The following is a 24705-nucleotide window of genomic DNA, read 5'->3' on the forward strand; positions in this document are numbered from 1 at the left end:
CTGCATTCTGGATCCTCTCTTTTCTTAAAGGTGGGGAAGTTGGGAGTTGAATCTTATGGGAACTATTGCCTTTACTGTTGAAATTAGTCAGCAAGGTCTGGTCTGTTGATACTAGTGTATTAGACCCTTGAGTGTTCCAGAGTTTCAGTTCAGTTAGAAACATTTCTGTTTCTTAAATTTAGAGGAGAATTCTAGAAGTGTGGTATTTGGTAGACTTTGGATAATGCTGTTTGAATGTTTTTCCACTCAGAACATTGGTATCCTTTGGTTTGTTATGCATCACTCCCTCCTAATATAACATTCTCCTTATTCTGACTTCAGGTCCAAGCCCTGCTAAGTGGTCTGGGGGAACAGGTATTAGCCCATTTGGGGGTGTCCAGGCTTACTCAAGTTGATTGGCCTTTGGGATTGCCTAGAAACCCAACTGCTACTACTTATTAGTGGGTTCCAATTCAGTCACTTTTGTTTATTCATTCATTTATTTCTTCTTATATCTATTTTTTTATTCCCCTCTAAAGGCATTGATAACTTTGAAATGTCGCATAGGCTGTAGGTATATTTGCCAACTGGGAAAGGTTTTACCGTCCTTCTTCTGAACTGGCAACTTCTCCCTACCCAGAGGTCCGGTGCCCTAGTGCTATTTCATGGTTGTCTAAAGTTCCCTAATGTAGCACGCTACCAAAGCCTGTTCACCTCAAATTAGCCTCAGTTCAAAGTGGATCTCCCCTGGTCTCTGTGAAAGCCAACCATCTCTATTCTCTTAGTGAAGTAGTAATCTTGAGAAAAGCAGAAATTGACCTTTGGGGATTGTTATCATGATGAGCTAGGAAAAGCAGTAGAATTTGCAAAATCTTTACATCTCCTCATTTGTAGAACAAAACTATGGGCTTCATTCTGAGTGAACTCTTAAAATGATGAGCTCCATTAAACAGATCATCAAATCGATATTGTTACTTGGGAGATTTTTTAGTACACAAATACTCTTCGGTTACAGGCTTAGAATGTGGGGGGTGTCTTTGAAAATAATTTATCAATTAAAAAAATCTAGCATTAGAAATTGTTTTTTTTTTCTTTTCCAATATTTACAGCATGCAGAAAAAAGCAGCTCTAGTCCTATTAATACTCATTACGTGCCTCGTTTTCTCCTTCTTTAGGGAATCATTGCAGAGTATAACAAGATCAATGATGTGAAGGAAGATGATGACACAGAGAAGTTTAAAGAAGCCATTGTGAAATTCCACAGGCTGTTCGGGATGCCCGAGGAAGAGAAGCTCGTCAACTATTATTCTTGCAGCTACTGGAAGGGGAAGGTCCCCCGTCAGGGTTGGATGTACCTCAGTATTAACCACCTTTGCTTTTATTCTTTCCTTATGGGAAGGGAAGGTGAGTTGTCCATAATTTCAGAGGGAAGCTTGGGAAAGTCTGCTGAGGTTGGCCCTAAACTCACAAATCACATCAAAATGCCAAAAATAGATCTGTAGTTACGACGTGGTCTACACTGTGTTTTAACTATGTAGCAAGCAAAGTCCATTATTTTTCACCCAATATTTGTTTAAAAAAGAAAAGTTTATTAAGTAATAAAGATTCACTGAAATTATAACACATGTAGTTGACATGACTTAAGTCCATAATAGTGATGAACTCAGAACTTATGTGGTCTGAATTTGTCTCTTAAACAAGCGAAGCAGTAATAAGAATAGACGTGAAAACTCAAAAGGAGTTCAGCGAGATTGGAGGTTGGGTTGTGAGATGGAAGGATCCTTAGGGGATTTTAAGGAGCCAGGTGTTGACCAGCTTGTTCCTTGTGCTCAGCCAAGCTGGTAATCCGGTGGGTGGACATCACACAGCTCGAGAAGAACGCCACGCTGCTCCTGCCTGATGTGATCAAAGTGAGCACGAGGTCCAGTGAACATTTCTTCTCTGTATTTCTTAACATCAATGAGACCTTCAAGTTAATGGAGCAGCTCGCCAACATAGCCATGAGGCAACTCTTAGACAATGAGGGATTTGAACAAGATAGATCCCTGCCCAAACTGAAAAAGAAGTCTCCTAAAAAAGTGTCAGCTCTAAAACGGTAGGTGACAGAGGCAGAGTCTTAAACGCTTCAGAAACAGGAAACCCTTACATTTCTTTTATGAAATGTAACCTTTTCTGAACCACTTCAAGGGTTCTGAAAATGTTTCTGGGTATAGGTACAGAACTGAAAAAGACCGTCTGAAGCACTCAATGGTCAACAAGTGAGGCAGACATGGCCAGCTCTGGCACAAAGTGATGGGAACTCTTCTGGTCCCAGGGGCGGGGTGCCTAGGGGCAGGGTGCTGTGGGGAGATGGCGCAAGGTGGTGGGAAAGGCCTTCAGTGGAGGCTGCTTGGAGCGGACTCTCAAGACGTAGTAGAAGCTACCCATGCAGATTCAGTAGGATGGATATTTCCGGCAGAGGGAATAACGTGGTACAGAAATCACAAGAGAAAAGCACAGAGGGAATGAAGTCCATCGATGTCTGGAAAGTGGTGCGGCGTGTGATAAGGAGAGGCTGCAGAAAAGTCTGGAAGTCCGGATGTGGGAGTAGAGTTAGGGGGAAGGTGAGGGAATAGTTAATGCCCTCAAGTGTGAATGTGTGCATGGAATTGTCCTGAACTGAGATGAGGAATGAGAGAGGGACAGCATGTCCAAGGGATGTGCTGGCTCAGTGTTGATCATGTTGAGTTGTCTGCAGAGCATCATATTGAAGATCAGCCCAGTAACATATATGGAATGGAAATCGCTGGCAGGCAGCTGGTCATTGAATCTGCCAAGAGATCACTGCAATTAAGATGTCTGGTGTTTCAGTAGAGTGGTTGAGGGTGAATGGTGTCGCTGCAGCTGACTGAATAACAAATGAAAGGCAAGGAATGGGAGTTAGGCAAGTACAGACTGCTTTTTCTAGAAACTCAATGGTAAATAGAAGGGATTGCTCTTCTTAGAATGTAAAAGATTTGAATATAAGATAGAGAAGGAAGAGTTTGTGCTGAAGGTAGGTGTGGGGAAGGAGGGAGCACAGAGCTCAAAGTATAAGAAAACCGATCATTTGAAAAGTGATATCCGATAGGGCATGGAAAAAAATCCTTGTGTGCGCCCATAGCTCTGCCTCTGAAATGGGAAGGAAGTAAGAGTAGGTGAGGATGGAAGCAAATCGGAGGTAAAAGGGAGAGAATGATGTGGGGAGCTCCTCTTTGCTCTGTGAAGCCAGAAACTCCACCACCCAGGAGCTGAGGTGGCCTAAAAGCTTGAGAAGAGTGGTTTGAACACCTGACTTGATAAACCAAAAAAAAAAAAAAAAGAAGAAAAAATGAACTGAGGTTGGAAACTCTAGTTGTCCAAGAGGTGACTTGTTCCTGTGTTTCTGGCAATTTTGTTGTCTTTTTAGGGCAGACAGTGGTAGCCAGCAGTTTCATGAAGCTTGTTTGCATTCTCATTAGATCTTTCTTCAAAGATAAGTCCTCAGGATCCCTGCATGGCTCAGCGGTTTAGGGCCTGCCTTCGGCCCAGGGCGTGATCCTGGAGACCCGGGATCAGGCTCCCTGCATGGAGCCTGCTTCTCCCTCTGCCTGTGTCTCTGCCTCTCTCTCTGTGTCTCTCATGAGTAAATAAATAAAATCTTAAAGAAAAAAAAAGATAAGTCCTCAAAAGTGGCTTTGGATAAGTGTGAATACGATAATCTCTTTAGAAATTATTGTATTCCTGCAGAAAAAGGATGGGTTTCCTAGTCAGGCCTAGTTTTCCTAAGATTCTTTAACATTTAACAAAGTTTGATTGTAAAGTGACTGCACACGGGACCTAAATATATTAAAATAATTTTATTATGCTTTTGGGTCGTGGGGTGGAGGTAGCTCCCGTAGAAAACCAGGAAGGTAGGGATGCGTCTGGCAGGATTGAGGAGCGGAGAGGTGGGTGGGGGGCCTCCACTGTTGCATCCTCTAGGAGGCATCGAGACATCGCTCTTGGATGAAGTGCCGTCGTTCTTGCTTTCCAGCGATCTTGATGCCAGGGCAAAGAGTGAGAGATACCGCACACTTTTCCGGCTGCCCAAGGATGAAAAACTAGATGGCCACACAGACTGCACCCTCTGGACTCCATTCAACAAAATGCACATTTTGGGGCAGATGTTTGTGTCCACGAATTATATCTGCTTTACCAGCAAGGGAGAGAACCTGTGTAGCCTCATCATCCCGCTCCGTGAGGTAGGTGTCAGGTGAAAACGGGCATCTCAGGAGTTTCATCAGCAGTACTTTTCTATCTGGACTATGGATATTTGTCACCAGCATTCGTTGGCTTTTGGCCATTGGTGAATGTTCACAATTCTTTGGTGGCACTGGCCACACCCTTTTGTGTGTTGTCGTTGTGTCATTGCTCTCTTAGTGAAGCTGCAGATGAGCAAACTGGTTGTTGAGACCAGGATACGTTGCAGGGGGTGAATTCTGTGGTGGATAATTCGACAACTCATTACATTTGGCTCTGGGATGGATTTCATAACTTCTTCCAGCAAATGTAGGTTCTTTGCCATAAACTGTCACTAAACGTAGTTTTCTTCAAGTGCCATCCCAAAGCAAGTTACTTGCAACAGCTGGGGAACCCATTCCAGGATTAAGGATGTGCATTTGTGAATCTGAGCGAGTCATCGCTCTGTTTATCCAGAGGGAGATACGGAGTGGAGAGGGGTCGGTCGTAAGCTGCTGTCAAGATGCCCACTCGCCCGTTCACCACCTGCAGCTGGCTCTCTTCACCTTTCAGTGCAGTATGCAATACAACAGTGAGCGTTAGGGCAGCTGAGAGAATGGGGATTGATATTCTCCGCCCATCTTTGGCTTGCTTGTATTCCCCAACAGGTGGTAGAGCAGAAATAATTTAGTCATATTTCAGGGTAGATCAGAGGGGGAGCAATAGTGGAGGTAGGAGCATGGAGAAATAAAGCACGTTGTGGTTGGTGGCTGCACCTTTAAAGAAGGCAGCCGTGTCCTTCGCTTTAACCCGATGAATCTCCAAGATACATGAATGATGGTTCCCTAGTCCCACCCAAGGGAAGAAGCAAAGGACTTGGCGTAGTTTTTACAACCATTACCTTAGTGACAGAAAAGTGATGATGGGATGGGCCCCCTCCCCTCCCCTTTCCACCTCATACCTGGGGTCTGAGCAGAGAGCAGTCTGTCCGTGAACTGGGCACCTTCCAGAACTTGAGTTAAGCTGATTGATGAGCAACAGCCTCCATGGGTACATTACATTGTACTTGAAATGGCCACTTTAGGATTCTATAAAGTAGGAATTGTTTCATTTAACATTTTTTTACAAATAAGCTAAAATATTGACTGAAGATTGTTAATATATATTCCACAGATAGACTTAAGGTAGATCAAATAGACACAGAATCATGTTACTACAGATTTTGAAGAAATTCCTGAGGCAGCAAAGCAGGGGAGATAGAGTGAATCCATCAGGTTCCTCCTTAGATATTTCAGAGGAAGTCTCTCTCTCTTTTTTTTTAAATCATAAATTACCTTGCCAATATTACATAGTAAACATCAAGCTTTGATTAAGTTCCAGTCTATTTTTATAACCCAAGTTGGTAATGAAATGTGTCTCATTAAACTAGAATACTCAAATGTAGCTGTTACTCTTTGCTGGTATCACAGAGCTTTTGGGATCGGATTCTACCAGAAATAATTTGTCAGCCAAAAATACTTTGTAGTGCACTTGAGCATTCATATGTTTTATGTGGGAGCTTCTGACTGTTTCTGTATTCATGATGTAGCTGAAAGACTTTCCACTTTGACCTCATCAAGATCTACATGGTTATCTGGGTTATAGGTGTGGAACTTGAACCTTTGGTTCCCTTGACATTTATCATTTGGTCTGAGTCATCTGCTGACCAGAAGAATCAGAAAAAAATTGTTGTGGGAAAAGGAGTTTTTATAGGTCTTTTAAAAATGGGTATTGTTTAGCATGTTTTAAGTGCCGTGGGAAAGTCTTTTTCATGAAAAGGATTTTTTTTTTCCTTTTCTCCAGCTTTTTTTGCATTAGGAAAAACACATTTGTGTGCAGCTCCAAGTACCTCAGGGGATTCCTTTAAAAATATATAAATATATGTCTAACCATATGTAGTGATAAAATCTGAGAGTAGAAGTCCGGTCCTGCAGTTCTCCCTCTGTGGATCCCAGTTGTCCCCATTTTGCATTTGGGGCCGTTCGATTTTTTAGGCAACTCCGAGAGGTATCTTAACCTTGAAGGGGAATTTAAAAATTCTGCTTTGGAGAAAATGTATTTCACATGAAAATGTTGATGAAGAGGTTAAAGTTGAATCTGTCTGGGTGGCTCACAGGTGGAAATGAAGAGTGGAAGAGAAACTGAACTTCCAGTATATAGTCAGAGCTGCTGCAAATAACCACTTATCTAGGGCTTGCCTTGAGATATTTTTTTCCTAGTGTGCAAAAGAAAAATATTTTTATGCATGTATCCTAATTTCCAGTCAATGAAAATCCAATGATAAAGCGCCAATTGTATGTGTCAGTTCAGAGCTAAAACAAACATCCCTCTTTCCTGCTCGTCTCTTCATGTGGTAGATTTAGGTCCCCACACGCATGCACGCCCCCTGCACACGCGGAGGCAGCCGGCGCAGCTGGGGTTGCAGTGAGGCTGTCTACGTCATGTCCGTTCAGAAATGAGCCTTTAAAACATTCAGGTGGTAAGAGGGGAGGGTTGCAAAGCCCTGGAATTTGGATGAGATGTTTGAAAGATTGATGAGGTTTTGAAAACCATCCCCACATTAAGCTCAGTAAAAAGGCACCACTGTCACGGGTTGTTTCCGTCTCTTAGGGATGCAGTGGCAGCTAGGAGTCCTCGCCTTCGTGACTCTATGAAATTTTCCTGAAAATCAGGGAGTTACTTCACAAACAGTTTTCTAATAACCCATGGCCCTGTTGGCATCATGGGCCAGACTTTGTTGGGGACCAGCTGTCCTGTGCACTGCAGGCTGTTGAGTGGCATCCCTGGCCTCTGCCTACGAGATGCCACGGGTACCCTCCACTCGTGGTGACCGCAAGTGCCTTTAGATGTGGCCAGATGTCTCCAGGAGATCAAAATCACTCCCGAAGTAGAACCGCTGATTTAGAAAGACCAGCCCGTCAGAAGCTGATATGAGCTCCAGTTTGAGTTGTTATGAGCTATTTTATTTTCTTGGAACAGAGTCAAAGAATCTCAATTTTGCCTCCGTAAAATATGGGTGGTTCCTAAAGATTATAAAAGTGTTGCGTTCCTCGTTTGGTGCTGCTCAGAGGCTGCTGTTGGGTAATCCCTGGAAAGTAACGCTCCTCGTTTCGTGTTTCTTTCAGGTGACAATTGTGGAAAAGGCAGATAGCTCCAGCGTGCTCCCTAGTCCTTTATCCATCAGCACCAGGAACAGGATGACCTTCCTATTCGCCAACTTGAAAGATAGAGACTTTCTAGTGCAGAGGATCTCTGATTTCCTGCAACAGACGACCTCCAAGATATACTCGGACAAAGAGTTTGCAGGCAGCTACAACAGTTCAGATGATGAGGTCTGTGGGATTCTCCTGAGGGTGTTTGCGTTCGTCCTATTACTCTGCCCAAGAGTATTCCCCTCCTTGTCCGCTTTGTTTGATCCTTGAGCTTTGCAGCTGTGCTAAGATAAGGCACCTCCCCTGATGCCCCAAGCACTGTCTCAGCAATGGCTCATTTAAATCTCATGGAGTTTGTATTGGGGATCACAGAGCTGGACGGAGCCCTGTAGATCATCATCGGGCCTAACTTTCTTACTCAGCAGTTGAAGAAATGAAGTAATTTGTGCTGTTTATGCAACACGCGACTATGGTCCGTAGAGTCACGTTGTTGGGAATGTACAGAGGTCACTAAATAAAGTCTCGAATCTGAAATGCGACATTATGATGATAATTCTATTATGATAAAATACATCCTGTGTCCCTATTGAATTAGGCCCCGGACCAACATCCGGGGAAATGGGAGCCCAGGAAGATGGGTGACCAGCTCAAGTGATAAGGCAATTACGGCAGCTAAAATGTTTTGCGAAGACGGTGACCTCACAAGGAACATCCCAGCCCCTGTCCACCCAGTCCAAGCTCACGTGGGCATCAGAGACTAGAGCAGGCGTGAGGAGCTGGCCCCATAAGCAGCTGATTCAGCCCATGCCGTGCTCTGCACGCATGCTGACCCGAGACTAAGGGCCAACCAGTTGGTTGCAAAAATGCACCTAAAATAAGAGGGAACCTGTTCTGAGCATGGAAGCCTCATGGTCTGTGACCCATGCACCTGTCTAGTCTCTGCCAAAAAGCTAGCTTGCTGTCTTCCTCCTGGGTTTTCAGGTCACCAAGAAACACGTTGGGAACCATGGTACAGCTGTTGGTGTCTGAACAGTAGACACTGAAGGAGTTGATTCCACAGCCAAACTCTTTCAATGTCTGTTCCTCTCTGCCTCGGCAGGTGTATTCTCGGCCCAGCAGCCTCGTCTCCTCCAGCCCCCAGAGAAGCACGAGCTCCGACGCCGATGGAGAGCGCCAGTTTAACCTGAACGGCAACAACGTCCCCACAGCCACGCAGACCCTGATGACCATGTATCGGCGGCGGTCTCCTGAGGAATTCAACCCGAAATTGGTGGGTGCCGCCTCCTCCTGCCTGGAACTTTCTACATTAGAACAATAACATTAGTGTGTATATATATATATATATACACACACACATATATTATTTTTTAAAGATTTTATTTATTTATTCATGAGAGACGCAGAAGCAGAGACACGGGCAGAGGGAGAAGCAGGTTCCCTGTAGGGAGCCTGATGCAAGATTCGATCCCAGGACCCTGGGATCACACTTTGAGCCAAAGGCAGATAGATGCTTAACCACTGAACCACCTAGGTGTCCCCAAAATATTTTTTTAATTAAAGTAAACTCATAAATACCTATGTAAATATTTTTCTATAAGAAAAGCAGATTCTTCTCTCATTAGATTTTAGAATGGCTTCTTCACAGAAGAAGAGGAGTTATACGGAGTACAGGTAACATTTTTTTTTGTCTTGTTTTTCCTTTTTGTTTAAGTCAGCCAGCGAGTATATAATTTCTCAGCCCACATTTAAAAAATATCAGCTCACTTTCATTTGGAGATGTAGGCATAAAGCCATAAATATAATTTGCATTCTGCTGACCTGTTTCAGGGAAGTGGAGTTTTTTTTTTTTTTTAATTTTTTTATTTATTTATGATAGTCACAGAGAGAGAGAGAGGCAGAGACACAGGCAGAGGGAGAAGCAGGCTCCATGCACCGGGAGCCCGATGTGGGAATCGATCCCGGGTCTCCAGGATCGCGCCCTGGGCCAAAGGCAGGCGCCAAACCGCTGCGCCACTCAGGGATCCCGGGGAGTGGAGTTCTGATTCTGGTCCAGAAAGCTTCAAAGCAGAACCACAGGCTTCAAATTAGGTTCAGGTGTCCAATTAGGGCAGGACTCGAGAAAATCTGAGCTCTTTGTTGTCAGGTTCTGTCCAGAACATAACCACTCCATTCACCAGGGGAACTACTCTGACTTTTGCACCTGACTTCTCCTTTCCATCCTCGAGGTGCTTTGGGATGTTGTAATGTTTCATTATCCCTTTCAGGCCAAAGAGTTTTTAAAGGAGCAAGCTTGGAAGATTCACTTTGCGGAGTATGGGCAAGGGATCTGCATGTACCGCACAGAAAAAACACGAGAGCTGGTGCTGAAGGGCATCCCGGAGAGCATGCGGGGGGAGCTGTGGCTGCTGCTGTCAGGTACGGCCGGCTTGGGGTGGTGGCAGAGACCCCAGAGGACCTCAGCGCTCCCCTTCAGCCTTCCCTCAGGCATCTGGGCGTTTTCATATATCAGCCCTTTGGTTCAAGCACTGACTCTCCTTTCCTTCCCAGACCCTTGAAGTCCCTCAGCAAAAACACAGAACACATTTATCACTGTCCAAATGTTAAAGCCACCATCCCCCAAGCCTGCATAACCCCTTCCATCCCTTCACCTACACTGTTTATGAGGAAAGAGAACCTGAGGGAAAGAGTGTAATTCTTTGTGATTTGGGGAGATTTCTTTTTCCCTCTTCCTAGCTCTGATGAGAATACCTCTCATCGAGAATGTTCAAGGTGTGGCACATGTTCAGGGTCATCGTTGAGGCAGGGGAGGGAGGAATGAGAAAGCCTTGGCGTTGGTTTTTGCCACCTCCTGAATTTACTTGGAGATGGGAAGGAGAGGCCAGAATGTGCACCAGGACCAGAGGCCTACGTAGATCACATTTACACTCCAAGATAGAGATGCCAGGAGGGACAGAAGGGGGTTGTCAGGGACCTACGGGAAAGATGTGCCCACCTCACTGCTCCACAGCCAGGCTCATGCCCCACAGAGCCCCTGTGGGGTCAGGCGGTTTGAGTCCTGCTGGAGAATTAGAGGTTCTTCAGGCTGCGTCTGTCTCGCCTTCCTGCTGGCCTAAAGCATCCAGTGCATCCCAGGGGTCTGATCTGTCGTGAACATCCACGGCATTTTTGTGTGTGTGTGTGTGTGTCACCAGTCTTTATAAATCAGTTTCTTCACCTGGTTAGAGGCCTGAAATGTAATCACCTTAAATAAGCTTATTTGAATATTTTTATTTGAACCTAAGATGATCCAATACAAGTGCTGCTATCAAAACCTTTCATTTTAAAAATGACATTAAAATGAAAAGAATAGTTGCCAGACTTACAGGAAAGCTTAAAAAAAAAAAAAAAAGCCAAACAAACAAACAAACTTGAAGCTCTTTGTAAAAGTAGATATAAATGGTAGTTGTCCGTAACGAGATGTATTAACATCTCAGCAATTGGGGGATAGAATCCTGAGGAATAATTGGCTTTATCATTTCATGCAAAACTAGCTTGTTCTATCCTCACTTACACGGCTTTTTCATTTTCTTTAAGTAGACCAGCCATAGCTCCTCATTTAGAAATCCAAATTGGCGTCGAGTGATCTCTGATTACAAATCCAGCCCAAGAGGAGCCTCGGCGAACTAGTCACCTTGAAAAAAAACTGATTCGGATCACTGATAGAGTCAGTGAAAAATCCCATTTTCATCCTCATTCAAATTAGAAGTTACTTACAGCCACATTTTGGATGAAAATGAAACTCAAAGTGAGAGCCAAGAAGTAGTACACAGAGGTACACAGCACTCTTGCACACGTGTAGAGCTAGACTCAGTCTTTTCTCTAATGGTGATGGGCTGAGTGGGGCCAGGAGGGTGGAGCGGTGGACCTGCTGTACCTCCGTTGCGTAGATAACAGCCCAGATTTCCACCTAGGGCGTGGGGGGTGGGATACAGGTGGATGCCAGCTTATCCATGGGGAGACCCCGCTCCTGGTAGGCAAGCCCTGCCTGGGTCCGGCTCTGCTCCCTATGACTCTTAGGGCCACTGTACCAGGACCTGGCTGGTGTACCCAGTGCACTGAAGTGCAGGCCAGATGGTAAGATAGCCTTGCAAATCCCCTTGAGAACAAAGCAAACACCACTGTTAACTTGCCTCTCCCAGGGTAAGGGTAATGCTGCCTCTTCTGGGTGGCTATCACTGACAAGGTCCAGGCCAGCCCAGGGGCTCTAATTTCTAGACCGTGAAATACAGATCATTGTATCCTGTCATTTAGTGTGTGTGTGTGTGTGTGTGTGTGTGTGTGTATAGAATTTATAATTACATAAGTTCTTTAATTAGATTTAGATTCAGTAATTTCATACAGGGTTTTCTGTCTTCAAATGCAAACATCTCACACCAGTGATCTCAACCCATTTCTCCGTCCTCATCGCCGCCGCCTGAGGAACCCCCAGCCGTACCATCCCCGCTGTGGGGAATGCCCACACCCACACCAGCCACTGCCCTTCTGAAAATCCCCGCATATATTCTAACGCCTCCTCCTCCTCTGCAGTATGGCTGTTGGAACTCGCCAAGGCTTATGCTAGCGAGCGGTTTTCAGACTTGTTTTGGGGAGCATAACTTTCCTTTTCAAGTGAAATCTTAAGGAAAACCCCAATAGAATACCAGCAAAACTGCTATGGTTGCAGGGATGCTGAGATGAGGAGACTTTGGCTTACTCTTATTTCTTCTTCCTCTTCCCCTGAGTAGCCTCCCCACCCCCCAGGATTGTCTGTGGAAGTTCTGGGGAACATTTTTAGCTTCCAAGCTTCTACCTTAGGAGCTTTTAAAATAGTTGGCTTCCAGTAGGGTTGAAAGAGGGACACGGGCCACAAGTAAATTTACCAGTCTAGCCACAATTGCAACAGCCCGCCTCATCGTGGACTGTCATTGGTATTTTCCCAGGTATCCCTTGAGCTGGGTAAGGAATGTGAAGAGATTCAGTTCACTTGGTAAGCTGTGTTTGCAGACCGAGGGCAGGGCCCGCACCTTTGGATGTTGTATGTGTTGGGTATTTCCTAGGTGCCATCAATGAAAAGGCCACGCACCCTGGGTACTACGAAGACCTAGTGGAGAAGTCCATGGGGAAGTACAATCTCGCCACAGAGGAGATTGAGAGGGATTTACACCGCTCCCTTCCAGAACACCCAGCTTTCCAGAATGAAATGGGCATCGCAGCTCTAAGGAGAGTCTTAACAGCTTATGCTTTTCGAAATCCTAACATAGGATATTGCCAGGTAAATGACACAGATGGTTTAGATTTTTTGTTTGTTTGTTTGTTTACTAACCAGTGAGAAAGTAAGAAGAAAGAAGAATGGTTAACAGAACCATACTGCACCTGTGTTTCTTGACCTCAGCACTATAGACATTGTGGACTGGATCATTCTTTGTTTGGGGTTGTCCTGTGCTTTGTAGGATGTTTAACAACCTTCCTGTTTAATAACACGTTTCATAACATCTATCCACTAAATGCTGGTCTGACTCCCTAGTTGTGACAACCAAACTGTCTTTATTTTTTATTTTAAGATTTTTTTACTTATTTATTCATGAGAGATACAGACAGAGATAGAGACATGGGCAGAGGGAGAAGCAGGCTCCCTGTGGGGAGCCCGATGTGGGACTCGATCCCGGGACCCCGGGGGTCACGACCTGAGCCAAAGGCAGATGCTCAACCACTGAGCCACTCAGGTGCCCCAAACTGTCTTGAGACATTGGCAAATGTCCCCTGGAGAGGAAAACCTCCCCTGGGGAGCAAAACTGTACTGAGCAGAGGAGCTAGGAGACAGAGTACCCTTTCTGGATCCACCACCTCATAGCTGGGTGACCTTAGAGTCGCTTCTGATTACTCTCCGAGCTACTCCTCCTCCCTCCCGGAGGTAAAAGAGAGCATGCCTGAGCACCAGGCCTCCAATTCTGGATTCTAAGCTCCCTGGTGCTCCTACTTTGCATCGTAAGTAAGAACATACTTGAGAATATAGCTTTTATGTGCTATGATTGTATTTTAATATACATTAAAATAAATGCTTGGTCTGGTATTAAAAGAATGTTGCCCCCATCCCAACTAAAATTATCTCTTATACTAGTGCATATGCCACGATTTGGAGAGCTCCAAGATAATGTGATTTTTAGATTTAAAGGCCACATATTCAGAGGGGCGTTCCCTGACCATCCAGCTAAAAGCTAAAGCAGGCTTGTGCTCGCTTTGTCAGCACATATACTAAAATTGGAACAATACACAGAAGATTAGCATGGCCCTTGCTCAAGGACGACACGCAAATATATAAAGCATTCCATATTTTTGTGGGAGATACAGGCTTCCAGTAATGGAATCAGTAAGTGATGGGAATAAAAGACATAGCATAAGGAAATGTAGCCAGTGATATTGTAATAGCTGTGTATCAATAGATCTGTGGAGAGATGGTAGCGACTCTGTGATGAATGTAGCATAATTTATAAACTTGTATCAACTATACTCAAAAAACATGTGAAAAGAAATCACAATGGAGTATAACTTAATGTGTTGACAAATACTTCAAACATCCCCCCAAATCCAGAGCAACCATGGTGTAATAGATTTTTTACTAAATGACTGCTTAACACAAAAATGGAGAGATAGAGGGAAAGAGATAGATGATAGATAGATAGATTAGATGGATGGATGGATAGATAGATTAGATGGATAGATAGATTAGATAGATAGATAGATAGATAGATAGATAGATAGATAGATAGATGCTAAAGCAGAGTTAGTTCCTCTACACACACACACACACACACACAGTACAGGTCCTCTATATACCACATTATTTTATCTTTTTAGTAGTACTTAACTTAAATACACCCCAAATTGATCAATTAACCTTTACGTCTTTAATTCTCTCTCTGACATCAACATTAGAGTCCTGGGAGACTTGTCACCCCTCCCATCCCCTAGTACTTAGTCCAGAGCCTGTCACAAACCTACCTTGACTACGTGACGAAGGCACTAACTGCGACCCTGTACTAGAATCTGCAGGTTAATTCTCAGGTGGAATTTTAATAATGATTTCACTTGGGAAAATATTAAGACTTACAAGAAAAAGCTTATTAGACCAAAATTCCTTTCTCGGTATTTACATGGTGGAAGTCTGACGAACAATTACTGGTTCGTAAAAGATCAAAAGAAGTACAGGAGTTAGTTGGCTTCTACAATTGTAGGGTTCGTGTTTATCTTTTGATCTTGCTCTTTTAATTAAGAGGACTATTAAAGTAGTTGAGCCTTGAGTGGTTATGAGTTATGTGATAATTTCTTTTAGTAAAGTAGGTTATTTTAGAATTTAAGTCACTGTTACTTGTCATTGCCATCCTTATCCGGATGGAAGTAGTGGGTGAGGACTCCAAGTTTGAAAGGTTTTATTGTTCTCAGAGGAGAGCCTCAGAAAAAAAAAAAAAAAAGAAAGAAAGAAAAAGGAAAAAAAAAATTAAAAAAAAGGAGAGCCTCAGGCTATGTGTACTTGGTTATAAAACCCATTATGGAAGATTAAAAAGGGAAACATTTATCTTGTGGATTAAGGAAGGATTAGAAACACTGAGATTTTAGCAGTTAAAAGCTTCGTCAGATAGCCTTCGGGCGGAGTTTTTGAATGAGGCCTTGCCTGTGTGCAGGGGCTCGGTGCTTGGTGACTCGGTGTTCATGGAGACCCTTAATGGTTACAGACTCAAGGACTAATGGTTCGTACATTTTTAAGGGGTTCTAAATAATAAAAACTTAGAAGAATATGGGTGTGTAGCTTGCAGAGCCTTTAGATTCTTATCATCTGGCCTTTTGCTGAAAAAGTTTGCTGGCCCTGGGAGACCAACTCAGTAATTTTTTAGGTCAGCAAACTTTCTTAACATGCGTTTGATGTACGTAGAGGATATTTGATGATGCCCTTTTTCATTCCTTTAGGCCATGAATATTGTCACATCAGTGCTGCTGCTTTATGCCAAAGAGGAGGAAGCTTTCTGGCTGCTTGTGGCCTTGTGTGAGCGCATGCTTCCTGATTACTACAACACCAGAGTCGTTGGTATGTGGGGATGTAGTTAACATTTGAACCCCATGTCTCATAGCAAAGATGTTTCTGGGGCCAGGATGCTGGCTGGAACACCATTTCCAGTCACCATTAGCCAAAGGAGTTTCCGACTACTTTAGTTTCCCAAAACGGGAATGAGAGGGCTTGATTTAATGTGGCTGGGACACCGAAGAGCCCCACAGAGCGTAAGAGAATACACGTGTATCACTGTTAGAGAAATCATCTTAGAAAACTTTGATGTGGGTGTCAAGCCACTCTGTGGCATGTGAGAACCGTACCAAACACGTCAACTGTCAATTAGGTTTGACAAAGGTTTTCATGAAGTGGATGGAATCTATGGACAGCAGAAGTATGCAAAAAAAAAAAAAAAAGAGCATATAAAAATTTATCAGAAACTGAGTTTCTACAGTTTCTTTTTCAGAACTGATTTCATTGCAAGACAAACAATGATTGTAAGCATTTAAATAAATTATTATTTATTCCTTTAAGTCCTTTATTCCTTATAGTCCTCCCAAGTGTTAGACATTCATTTTAGCAGGACAAGCTTCTTGTTGCTAGTGTAGCAAAATGTATGCTTTATGCTTCCCTCTTGTGCGCTTCATTTCTAAACCTTTTTGCACTAATTTGATTCACTGGACGTGATTCTCCAGAAATGTCAGTAAGTTGATCCTGAGTGTGTATGTACAACCGGAGTGCCTTTTTTTATTTAGATTTTTTTGTATATATATATAATTTTATTGGAGTTCGATTTGCCAACATATAGGATAACACCCAATGCTCATCCCATCAAGTTCCCCCCTCAATGCCCATCACCCAGTCATCCTCAACCCCCGCCCACCTCCCTTTCCACCACCCCTTGTTCATTTCCCAGAGTCAAGAGTCTGTCATGTTCTGTCTCCCTCACTGATATTTCCCACTCATTTTCTCTCCTTTCCCCTTTATTCTCTTTCACTATTTCTTATTTTCCCCAAATGAATGAGACCATATAATGTTTGTCCTTCTCCGATTGACTTACTTCACTCAGCATCATACCCTCCAGTTCCATCCAAGTTGAAGCAAATGGTGGGTATCTGTAATTTCTAATGGCTGAGGAATATTCCCTTGCATGCATAGACCACATCTTCTTTATCCATTCATCTGTCGATGGACACCGAGGCTCTTTTTAAAGTAATTTCTACACTCAGTGAGGTCCTCAAACTTATAACCCCGAGATCAGCAGCCTCATGCTTTACCCACTAAGCCAGCCAGCCAGGCGCCCCTGGAATGCTTTTACATTTAACAAGCACACATTTAAAAAAAAAAAAAAAACACCTCATATGTGGGGACCATGCATCCAGAAAAGCGACCTGTTTTCTAAATAAGTTTGCCAAGAAATGGAGCTACTTAGATGTATAGCTCGTGCCTGTCCAAATGATTACATATCATGAAAACTCATTAAACTGACTTTTCCAACAACCCTCGTGGTTGTGTTATTGCTCTTCCGTGGTAGGGAAGCAGGGAAGAGAGGAGAACTCAGGAAAGAGAGGAAACACCCAGCAGTCATGTGCTGACCGCGCTGTGATGACCCCCTGGTCCAGTAACATGGTGACTGGTAACAGGGTAGCAGCAGAACGGTCGGAGAAAGGAGCCGCCTTGTCTCAGCGGCAGTTGGGAGCTGCATCACCCAGCGGAGCCGATGGGTTGGGAGCCCCGTAAGAAGGTGTGCTGGGTTCACCCGGGCCTTCTGTGCCCCTGCCGCAGGCGCGCTGGTGGACCAGGGAGTCTTCGAGGAACTGGCCCGAGACTACGTCCCGCAGCTGTACGACTGCATGCAGGACCTGGGCGTGATTTCTACCATTTCCCTGTCGTGGTTCCTCACGCTCTTTCTCAGCGTGATGCCGTTTGAGAGCGCCGTCGTGGTCGTGGACTGTTTCTTCTATGAAGGAATCAAGGTGATATTCCAGTTGGCCCTGGCCGTGCTGGATGCAAACGTGGACAAACTGTTGTGCTGCAAGGACGACGGGGAGGCCATGACTGTCTTGGGAAGGTAATGCACGAGGCCCACTGCGTTGTGGTGGTGGTGGTGGTGGTGGTGGTGAAGCTTGTATTTACTGATTTGAGAGAGAGAAGGGAGCACATGCACGCACAGCAAGGGGGAGGGGCCCAGGGAAAAGGAGACAAGCAGAGTCTACCCTGAGTATGGAGCCCCACATGGGGCTCGATCTTGGGACCCCGAGACCACGACCCTGAGCTGAAACACTCAATCGACTGGGCCACCCGGGGGGCCCCTAAGCCTCACTCGGAAACACCTCTGCTTTCTTCTCCAAACTTGCCTCTGTCTCCTTAGTTTCAGAGCCTTCATTGGCTTGACTGTAATCATAATGCCCACTTCCGTCCGTGGCCGAGGATTTATTTTCATATGCTGTGTCTTTATTTTTTTTTAATGATCTTATTTATTTATTCAAGAGAGAGGCAGAGACACAGGCAGAGGGAGAAGCAGGCTCCATGCAGGGAGCCCAATGTGGGACTCGATCCTGGGACTCCAGGATCACGCCCCAGGCTAAAGGCGGTGCTAAACCACTAAGCCACCAGGGCTGCCCCATATGCTGTGTCTTTAGAAGGAAAATGCCATCCTGTTCTTAAGGAAATTCTAGTCTTTCTGAAGATGCAGGGTTTGCAGAAAATGGGTAGAGCACTGTAATGGGAGAATTCCGAAGTAGCCTCTGGTGACTATGGTGCATTTCTTTGTCCAGGTATTTAGACAGTGTGACCAATAAAGACAGCACGCTGCCTCCCATTCCTCACCTCCACTCGCTGCTCAGTGATGATGTGGAGCCCTACCCTGAGGTAGACATCTTCAGGCTCATCAGGACGTCTTATGAGGTGGGTCTTGTTTCCTGCCTGAGTGTTACCGCGCTCTGAGAGGGCTGGGAGGGCCTCCGCCGGATGTGTGGCACCCACTTCCATTACTGACTGTGGGTACGCCTGTTTCCTTTTACCTCCTGAGAACTAATTACCAAAGCAAGCAGCTACCTTCCAGCTGACAGCTCTGAGCTCCAAAGATGGGAACTGAACAGGGCTTAGGACTCCCGCTGGATCTAATGCCATAAAGCAAGTGGCATGACACGCTCTGGCCCCCTGGTTCTTTGCCATGCCCACCTTCACGCCTGATCAAGGAGCAGCTCATATCCCACTCTGGGTATATTGAGGAGGCGCTGTCAAGAGCAGGTGTGGGGAGGTCGACCTGGACACATCAGTTCACTTCCTTTCCCGTGCCAAGTACGTAGATCTTCTCTGAGGTAGACAAGCCGGTTCTCTTCAGTCTAAGATACATGGAAGAGCCTGTGCCATCCTAGAGAAGAACCAGAGTCCTAGTATTTCTCTAGAATTGCTTGGTCTAGCTGGGAGAGGATGTCTCCTGGTTCATGATCCTGGATCTAGGCTTGAAAGAGAAGGAGTTTTCTGCTGAGCGCACTGTACCTGCACAGACGCTTTGGAGTTACGTGACTATGATTATCAGCATCCCACCTACTAGCAGCCTGGATTGAGAGAAATAGTGAGGGACAAGCTGAGGTCAGAAAGCCTCTCTTAAAGAATGAAAAATTTGGTGTTTTTAAAAATATTGGTATAGATCCTGAAACCTTCTCAGAAGTGTATCTCCATTCACTCTTAATGGGAGTGAGACTAATAATTTATTATTATTATTTAAATATTTTATTTATTTATTAGAGACACAGAATGAGAGAGAGAGAGAGAGAGAAAGAGAGAGAGAGAGAGGCAGAGACCCAGGCAGAGGGAGAAGCAGGCTCCATGCAGGGAGCCTGAGGTGGGACTCGATCTCGGGTCCCCAGGATCACACCCTGGGCTGAAGGCGGCGCTCAACTGCTGAGCCACTGGGGCTGCCCAATAATTTATTATTTTTAAAATTTTTCCTTGACGCTCAGTATGTATTGAAAACAAGACATTTTTTGTATCTTTTAGAGTCGTAGAAGTAACACATGTTTAATTTTAAAAGTGTAGAAACCATGGAGAAATATGAGGGAAAACAAACTATTCTATAAATTACGTTTACCATACTTTCCCTCAAGTATGTTTTTATATTTGCAATATACACTTAAAGAGACTTAAAGAAATAAGTCTCTACTAAAAAGTGCTTTGTAACAGCCTATTTTTCACTTAAAATACACCACGAGCACTCTCTGATATGTTAAATATTGTTTAAAGCAATAATGTGTTTTCCTTTTTTAAAAATTTGAATTCAGCTAATTAATGCACAGTGTATTATTAGTTTCAGAGGTAGTCAGTGATTCGTCAGTCTCGTATAACACCCAGCGCTCATCCCATCTCGTGCCCTCCTTAATGCCCATCCCCCAGTTGCCCCATCCCCCCACCCACCTCCCCTCCAGCAGCCCTCAGTTTGTTTCCTATGATTAAGAGGCTCTTGTTTTACTTTATCTGAGTTTGTCTTGTTTTACTTTTCCCCTCCCTCCCCCTATGATTCTCTGTTTTCTTTCTTAAATTTCACATATAAATGAAATCATATGATAAATGTCTTTTTCTGACTTACTTCACTTAGCATAACACCCTCTAGTTCTAGCCACGTTGTTGCAAATGGCAAGATTTCATTTTTCTTGATGGCTGAGTAGTATCCATTGGATAAATGTGCCACCTCTTCTCTGTCCGTTCATCCGTCGATGGACATCTGGGCTCTTTCCATAGTTTGTAAAGCCATAATTTTAATAGATCCTTAACATTCTGCTTTAATGAAGTCCCAATATTTATTTAACTGGTCACTTTTGTTGGACATTTACTTTGAATACTTCCAAGTTTTCAGTATTTTATGGCAAACTTACATGGTATGATTATATATACTCTATATTCTGTGATAAACTTGTATGCAAATATCTCATCTCTGATTATTTTCTTAGAGTCCATGCTAAGGAATAGATGTATAGCAGTAGATCACAAAGTATGAATTATTTCCAAGCTCCTAGCACATACGCTGTCCAATTTCCATAAAGATTATCCCATTTATGTTTCCACCAATGGAGATTAAAGATGGATATTTCACTTCAGTCTCTCCAAAACTGGTTATCATCATAATGCAGTAAAGAAACATCATCGCCCCAGGACTTTTGGACAACACTGTTGGAAATTTGGAATGATTATTTTTGGATGGAGAAAGAGCCCATGTGATTAAAGGCGATACTTGTTATTATAGCTGTGGGTTGTTTTTCTAAGGGCATCCCCTGAAACCTTTATTGTTAAGAAAATTCTGGACCAAAGTCATAAAGCTTAATATGTGGAAACTCAGCTTCATTCTTGACAACAGATAAGCTAACAACTGCTGAGGTCAGCACTTGAGCCATTTTTAAAGGGAAAGAGGAGAGGATGGAGGCAAGACCAAGAGCTGGTTGCCACTTACATCCTGTCCGCCTGATGCCTAGTGGTGGCCCGTGGGCTGCCACACATCCTGGTGCAGGATACAGCAGCAGTTTCCTTCCTCTGCCTGCAGGGACAACCCCTTTTCTTTGCACCCGTGCTTGTATTACCTGGTCTTTCAGTGCATAATGACTGGTTTTCTGTTTTTTCTCCTTCGTGTCACCGCAATGCTCACAGGTTTCCGGGGGCTCCCCCGTGCCTTACCGATCAACCTAAGAGGCCACCACAAACTCTCGCTTATCTCTTTTTTTCCCTCCTAACCATTAGATTGGTAGTTCTCAATCTCACCTGTGCATTAAAATCACTTACAATTTTTTTTCAAAGTCAGCCTTTTAAAAATGTGAATTCCCAGGTTCCATTCCAGACCCATTAAATCTGTATCTTTGGCATGAGGCCTAAGAAATAAGCATTTTTTTTAAAAAGTTCCCTAGATGCTCCAGTGCCCGGTGAGGGTTGCGAATCACTGCCCTAGATGCAGAATGGGGCCACGGGTCGCAGAAGCTGGTGATAACCTGGTTTGAGCTAAGGCCTGACACCCGTTTTCTGAGGCCTGCAACACATTTATTTCTGTGTTTCAGGATAGGTAGCCAGGAAGATAGAAAAGTAGGAAAAATCCTGAAAGTCCATTCAGCTTTGAGGTCTCCTCAGGGACCCTCCCCAGGTTGCTGGAGGTTGGTTAGATATTGATCAGATTTCTCCTGATGAGATAACTTTATTCATAAATGCCTCATGGAGAAATCCTTACTCATTGTTAAGTTCTCCCAAGACCCTACTGGAAGGAATCGTATGGACGGTTTGAAAGAAGACAGTGCTCTTTTTTGCAGGCTCTGCAGTTTTGCAGTTGGACGGAAGTGAAAGACAAAGCCCCAGCCTTCAGGTGTGATCCATAGACCCAGATGACCCTCCTCAAAGGCACAGGGGCACATGACCGCCACAGAGTTTCTTCATGTTCAAGACAACCCAGCCCAGTGGCTTCAACCTGAGAAAAGCAGGGAAAGGACATGGCTAATAAAACACAGGGGGAGTTTGTGCAGGACAGGCAGTCATGTAGGTTCTGAATCATGTGTCGAGCTTATTAATGATGACCCCAAGAGTTACCACTCACGGAGAGCCCATCTGGTGTGGGCAGGGTGCTGGGTGCTTCGTAGACAGCCCCACCAGGTCAATGTTAATCCATTTTAAGGTGAAAATGTAAGTTGAGAGAGGTTGAGCTAGTTTTTCCAGGCCACACAGCTAGAAAGTAGCTCTCTAGCATTCACGCTAGAGCCAGTGGGGTTTGTCTGGATAGAATCAGGTGGAATTGTAAATGTACATATGGACATGAGTCTGTGGGTCCAGTAGGGGCTGCTTAGTGGAGATTCTTAAAGCCACTGATTGCTTTGCAAGGCACTCAGCAGCCCGCTGGAAGCTGAGGAGTTTCTCTCCAAGTACATTATTTCTGCTCCTCATGCAGCAAACTGGAGTGGGGAGAGCCAAAGGAATAGACTAGCAAAGAAGATTCTATGGTTGGGGCAGTGGGCGGAGACCCGGAGATGCAAGAAACCACTGCTTGATTGTCCATTTATCGGAAAAAAAAAAATCTTTGTTAAAGATGTTATAAGTGCCTATCAGGCATCGTGCTCAGCCCTGGGGATACGTTATCAACACCTGCTGTGATTTTTTTTTCTTTCTTTCTTTCTTGATCTTAAACAATAGAAATCCAAAGGATAACCTGATGCATTTCATTAACCCATCACACAGTCCGACAGATATCAACATTTTTCTGATCGCTTTCATCAAAGTCACTTTTTTTTTCTGGAATATTTTCAAGCAAAGTCTAGACAGCATAGTATTTTACTTGTAAGTCCTTCATCATGTGTCTCCCAACAGGAAGGCCCAGGGGGCTTTTTTTTTTTTTTTTTTTTGCTGATGCATAGCTTCGGTTTCCAAGTTGAATTCTTAAAAAGATAAATACATCTCTCAAAAAAGAACCATAGACCACCAGTTGTTAGTGGAACCGTAGTGATCGCATCAGTTCATTTTGCTAGATCGTTACATATGTGCTTTTTTCCTCCTCCATTTGCCAACACAAATTGGTCATAAAATAAGGGCCTGCTTTCTGACAAGGAGTCCCGAAGGTGTTGCATGGATTTGAGTGTCGTCACGAGCTGAGAATCCCTTAGAGATCAGAGGACCCTCGAGAGGCAGCCCTTTCGCCATACCTGCACCTCCAACAAGCGAGGTCTTGGCGCCGACTTCATACCTGATTCCTTCTTCCCTTCTCCCTCCTCATCCTCCTTCCCTCCCCCTGAATATTGCCTCCCCACCCATCCGACACGCGGGTGCCAGCACCGTGGAGGGAGGCAAGGGGGCGTGGGGGGAAGCACTCCCTCAGCTGTCTGGGCGTCTACACCCATCCCCTGGTCGCAGCCTCCCTCGACTTTATACCGTGTTTCTAAGTCCAGAGGCCACATCCCTTCACGCCTCTGCTCACCCCCACCCCGTCCTCCAAGGCAGAGCCTCACTCACCCAGACCCTAGGAGCTTTCTGGCCAAAGCAAGGACCCTGGGCTGTGAATGGTGCTGGGTCCTCTGAACAGGAGTGACTCCATCCTGCACCCCAGGAAGATGAATAAAGAGACATTTCAAAAGCGCCTATGAGCAGAGCTTCAGTGAACTACTTTTACATAAAAAGGGAAGCTGTAGAGTTCCGATTTCAGAAACGCCACCTTCTTTTTGTTTCAACAAATGTCCCCGCGGCCTGCACATTTGCTCCGATCACCACCCCGTGGACTCATGGCCTAAGTGGTGTGTGCACCTGTGATGTGTGTGTGCGTGTTTTAAGCTGCAGCGTTTGGATAGTTCTAGGCCCCTCTGGAGGATTTAGGAAAGGAGGAGCTTATGGGACTCGGCGGAGACCGGCCCTGGCGATCTCCTTCTGAAATCTGTACCTGGTCGTCGCCTCCATCGTCCCAGACACGCAAGGGAAAGCGTGGAGGGGTGAGGGAAATCACAGGGGGGCCGCCCGGCGCAGCAGGAGCCCCTGTCCCCCCAGGAAGGACGGTGTGGGTGGGAGAGGCCCGAGGACTGAGCTGGGGACTTGAGACAAGCTGGTCCCCACGTCATGCCTTTCCCTCAGCCACTTGTCCCTCGTCCCGGGTCTGTGTGGCCAGGAGGGGACGTCTGCGCACAGCGGAGGTGACGGGGTGTGAAACCAAGGGCTGGGGACCTAGTTGTTAGCCGCGATGGGCAGCCCCAGGGGAGCGGGGCAAGCAGCAGGACCACGAAGCTCTGCCTGCCTTGAAGGGGCCTCCCAGCGCACGCAGACCTCCGCAGTTCCATCGGACGATTAGAAACAGGCCGCAGGGCAGCCCGGGTGGCCCAGCGGCTTAGCGCCGCCTGCAGCCCAGGGCCTGATCCTGGAGACCCGGGATCGAGTCCCGCGTCGGGCTCCCTGCACGGAGCCTGCTTCTCCCTCTGTCTGTGTAATTTATAAATAAATAAAATATTAAAAAAAAAAAACAAAAGAAAAGAGGCCACAGAAACATTCAGATAAAAACGGAGTTGGAAGCGAGATGCAAATGAGATGGGTTATTTTGTCTCTTGTTTAAGGAAGGGTAGATTTTAGAAAATGAAAGAAAAAAAATATTAGGCTCCCTCACCCCCATCACTGAATTCTATTTGTTAGAAAAAAGCACTGTTGTTACTTTAGTGAATCAGTTGTCCTCATGGGACTGAAATGCACGGTGCTGGGAGCCGGGCTCACACCCAGGCCCTTGCTCTGGGTAAAGGGAAATGTTGGCTCCAGGGGGTC

General features: G+C 45.0%; 1 protein-coding gene and 1 non-coding gene across 5 annotated transcripts in view; both read left to right on the top strand.

The window, feature by feature from the left end:
* TBC1D9 (TBC1 domain family member 9) overlaps window positions 1-24705 on the top strand; it is a 113669-nt gene that overhangs the window by 68330 nt on the left and 20634 nt on the right. For all 4 annotated transcript variants that reach the window (XM_077860936.1, XM_077860938.1, XM_077860939.1 and 1 more), the window contains 10 exons: window positions 1155-1383; window positions 1813-2074; window positions 4013-4220; window positions 7362-7568; window positions 8488-8658; window positions 9653-9803; window positions 12464-12678; window positions 15369-15486; window positions 17233-17518; window positions 18225-18354. In XM_077860936.1, coding sequence (XP_077717062.1) covers window positions 1155-1383; window positions 1813-2074; window positions 4013-4220; window positions 7362-7568; window positions 8488-8658; window positions 9653-9803; window positions 12464-12678; window positions 15369-15486; window positions 17233-17518; window positions 18225-18354 — 1977 coding nt within the window. The remainder of the gene's footprint in view (window positions 1-1154; window positions 1384-1812; window positions 2075-4012; window positions 4221-7361; window positions 7569-8487; window positions 8659-9652; window positions 9804-12463; window positions 12679-15368; window positions 15487-17232; window positions 17519-18224; window positions 18355-24705) is intronic.
* On the top strand, window positions 13635-13741 carry LOC144292029 (U6 spliceosomal RNA). The gene has a single exon (XR_013359567.1). It is a non-coding gene; the product is annotated as a U6 spliceosomal RNA (small nuclear RNA).

Source organism: Canis aureus, chromosome 20, assembly GCF_053574225.1.
Source record: "Canis aureus isolate CA01 chromosome 20, VMU_Caureus_v.1.0, whole genome shotgun sequence".
Lineage (NCBI taxonomy): Eukaryota > Metazoa > Chordata > Mammalia > Carnivora > Canidae > Canis > Canis aureus.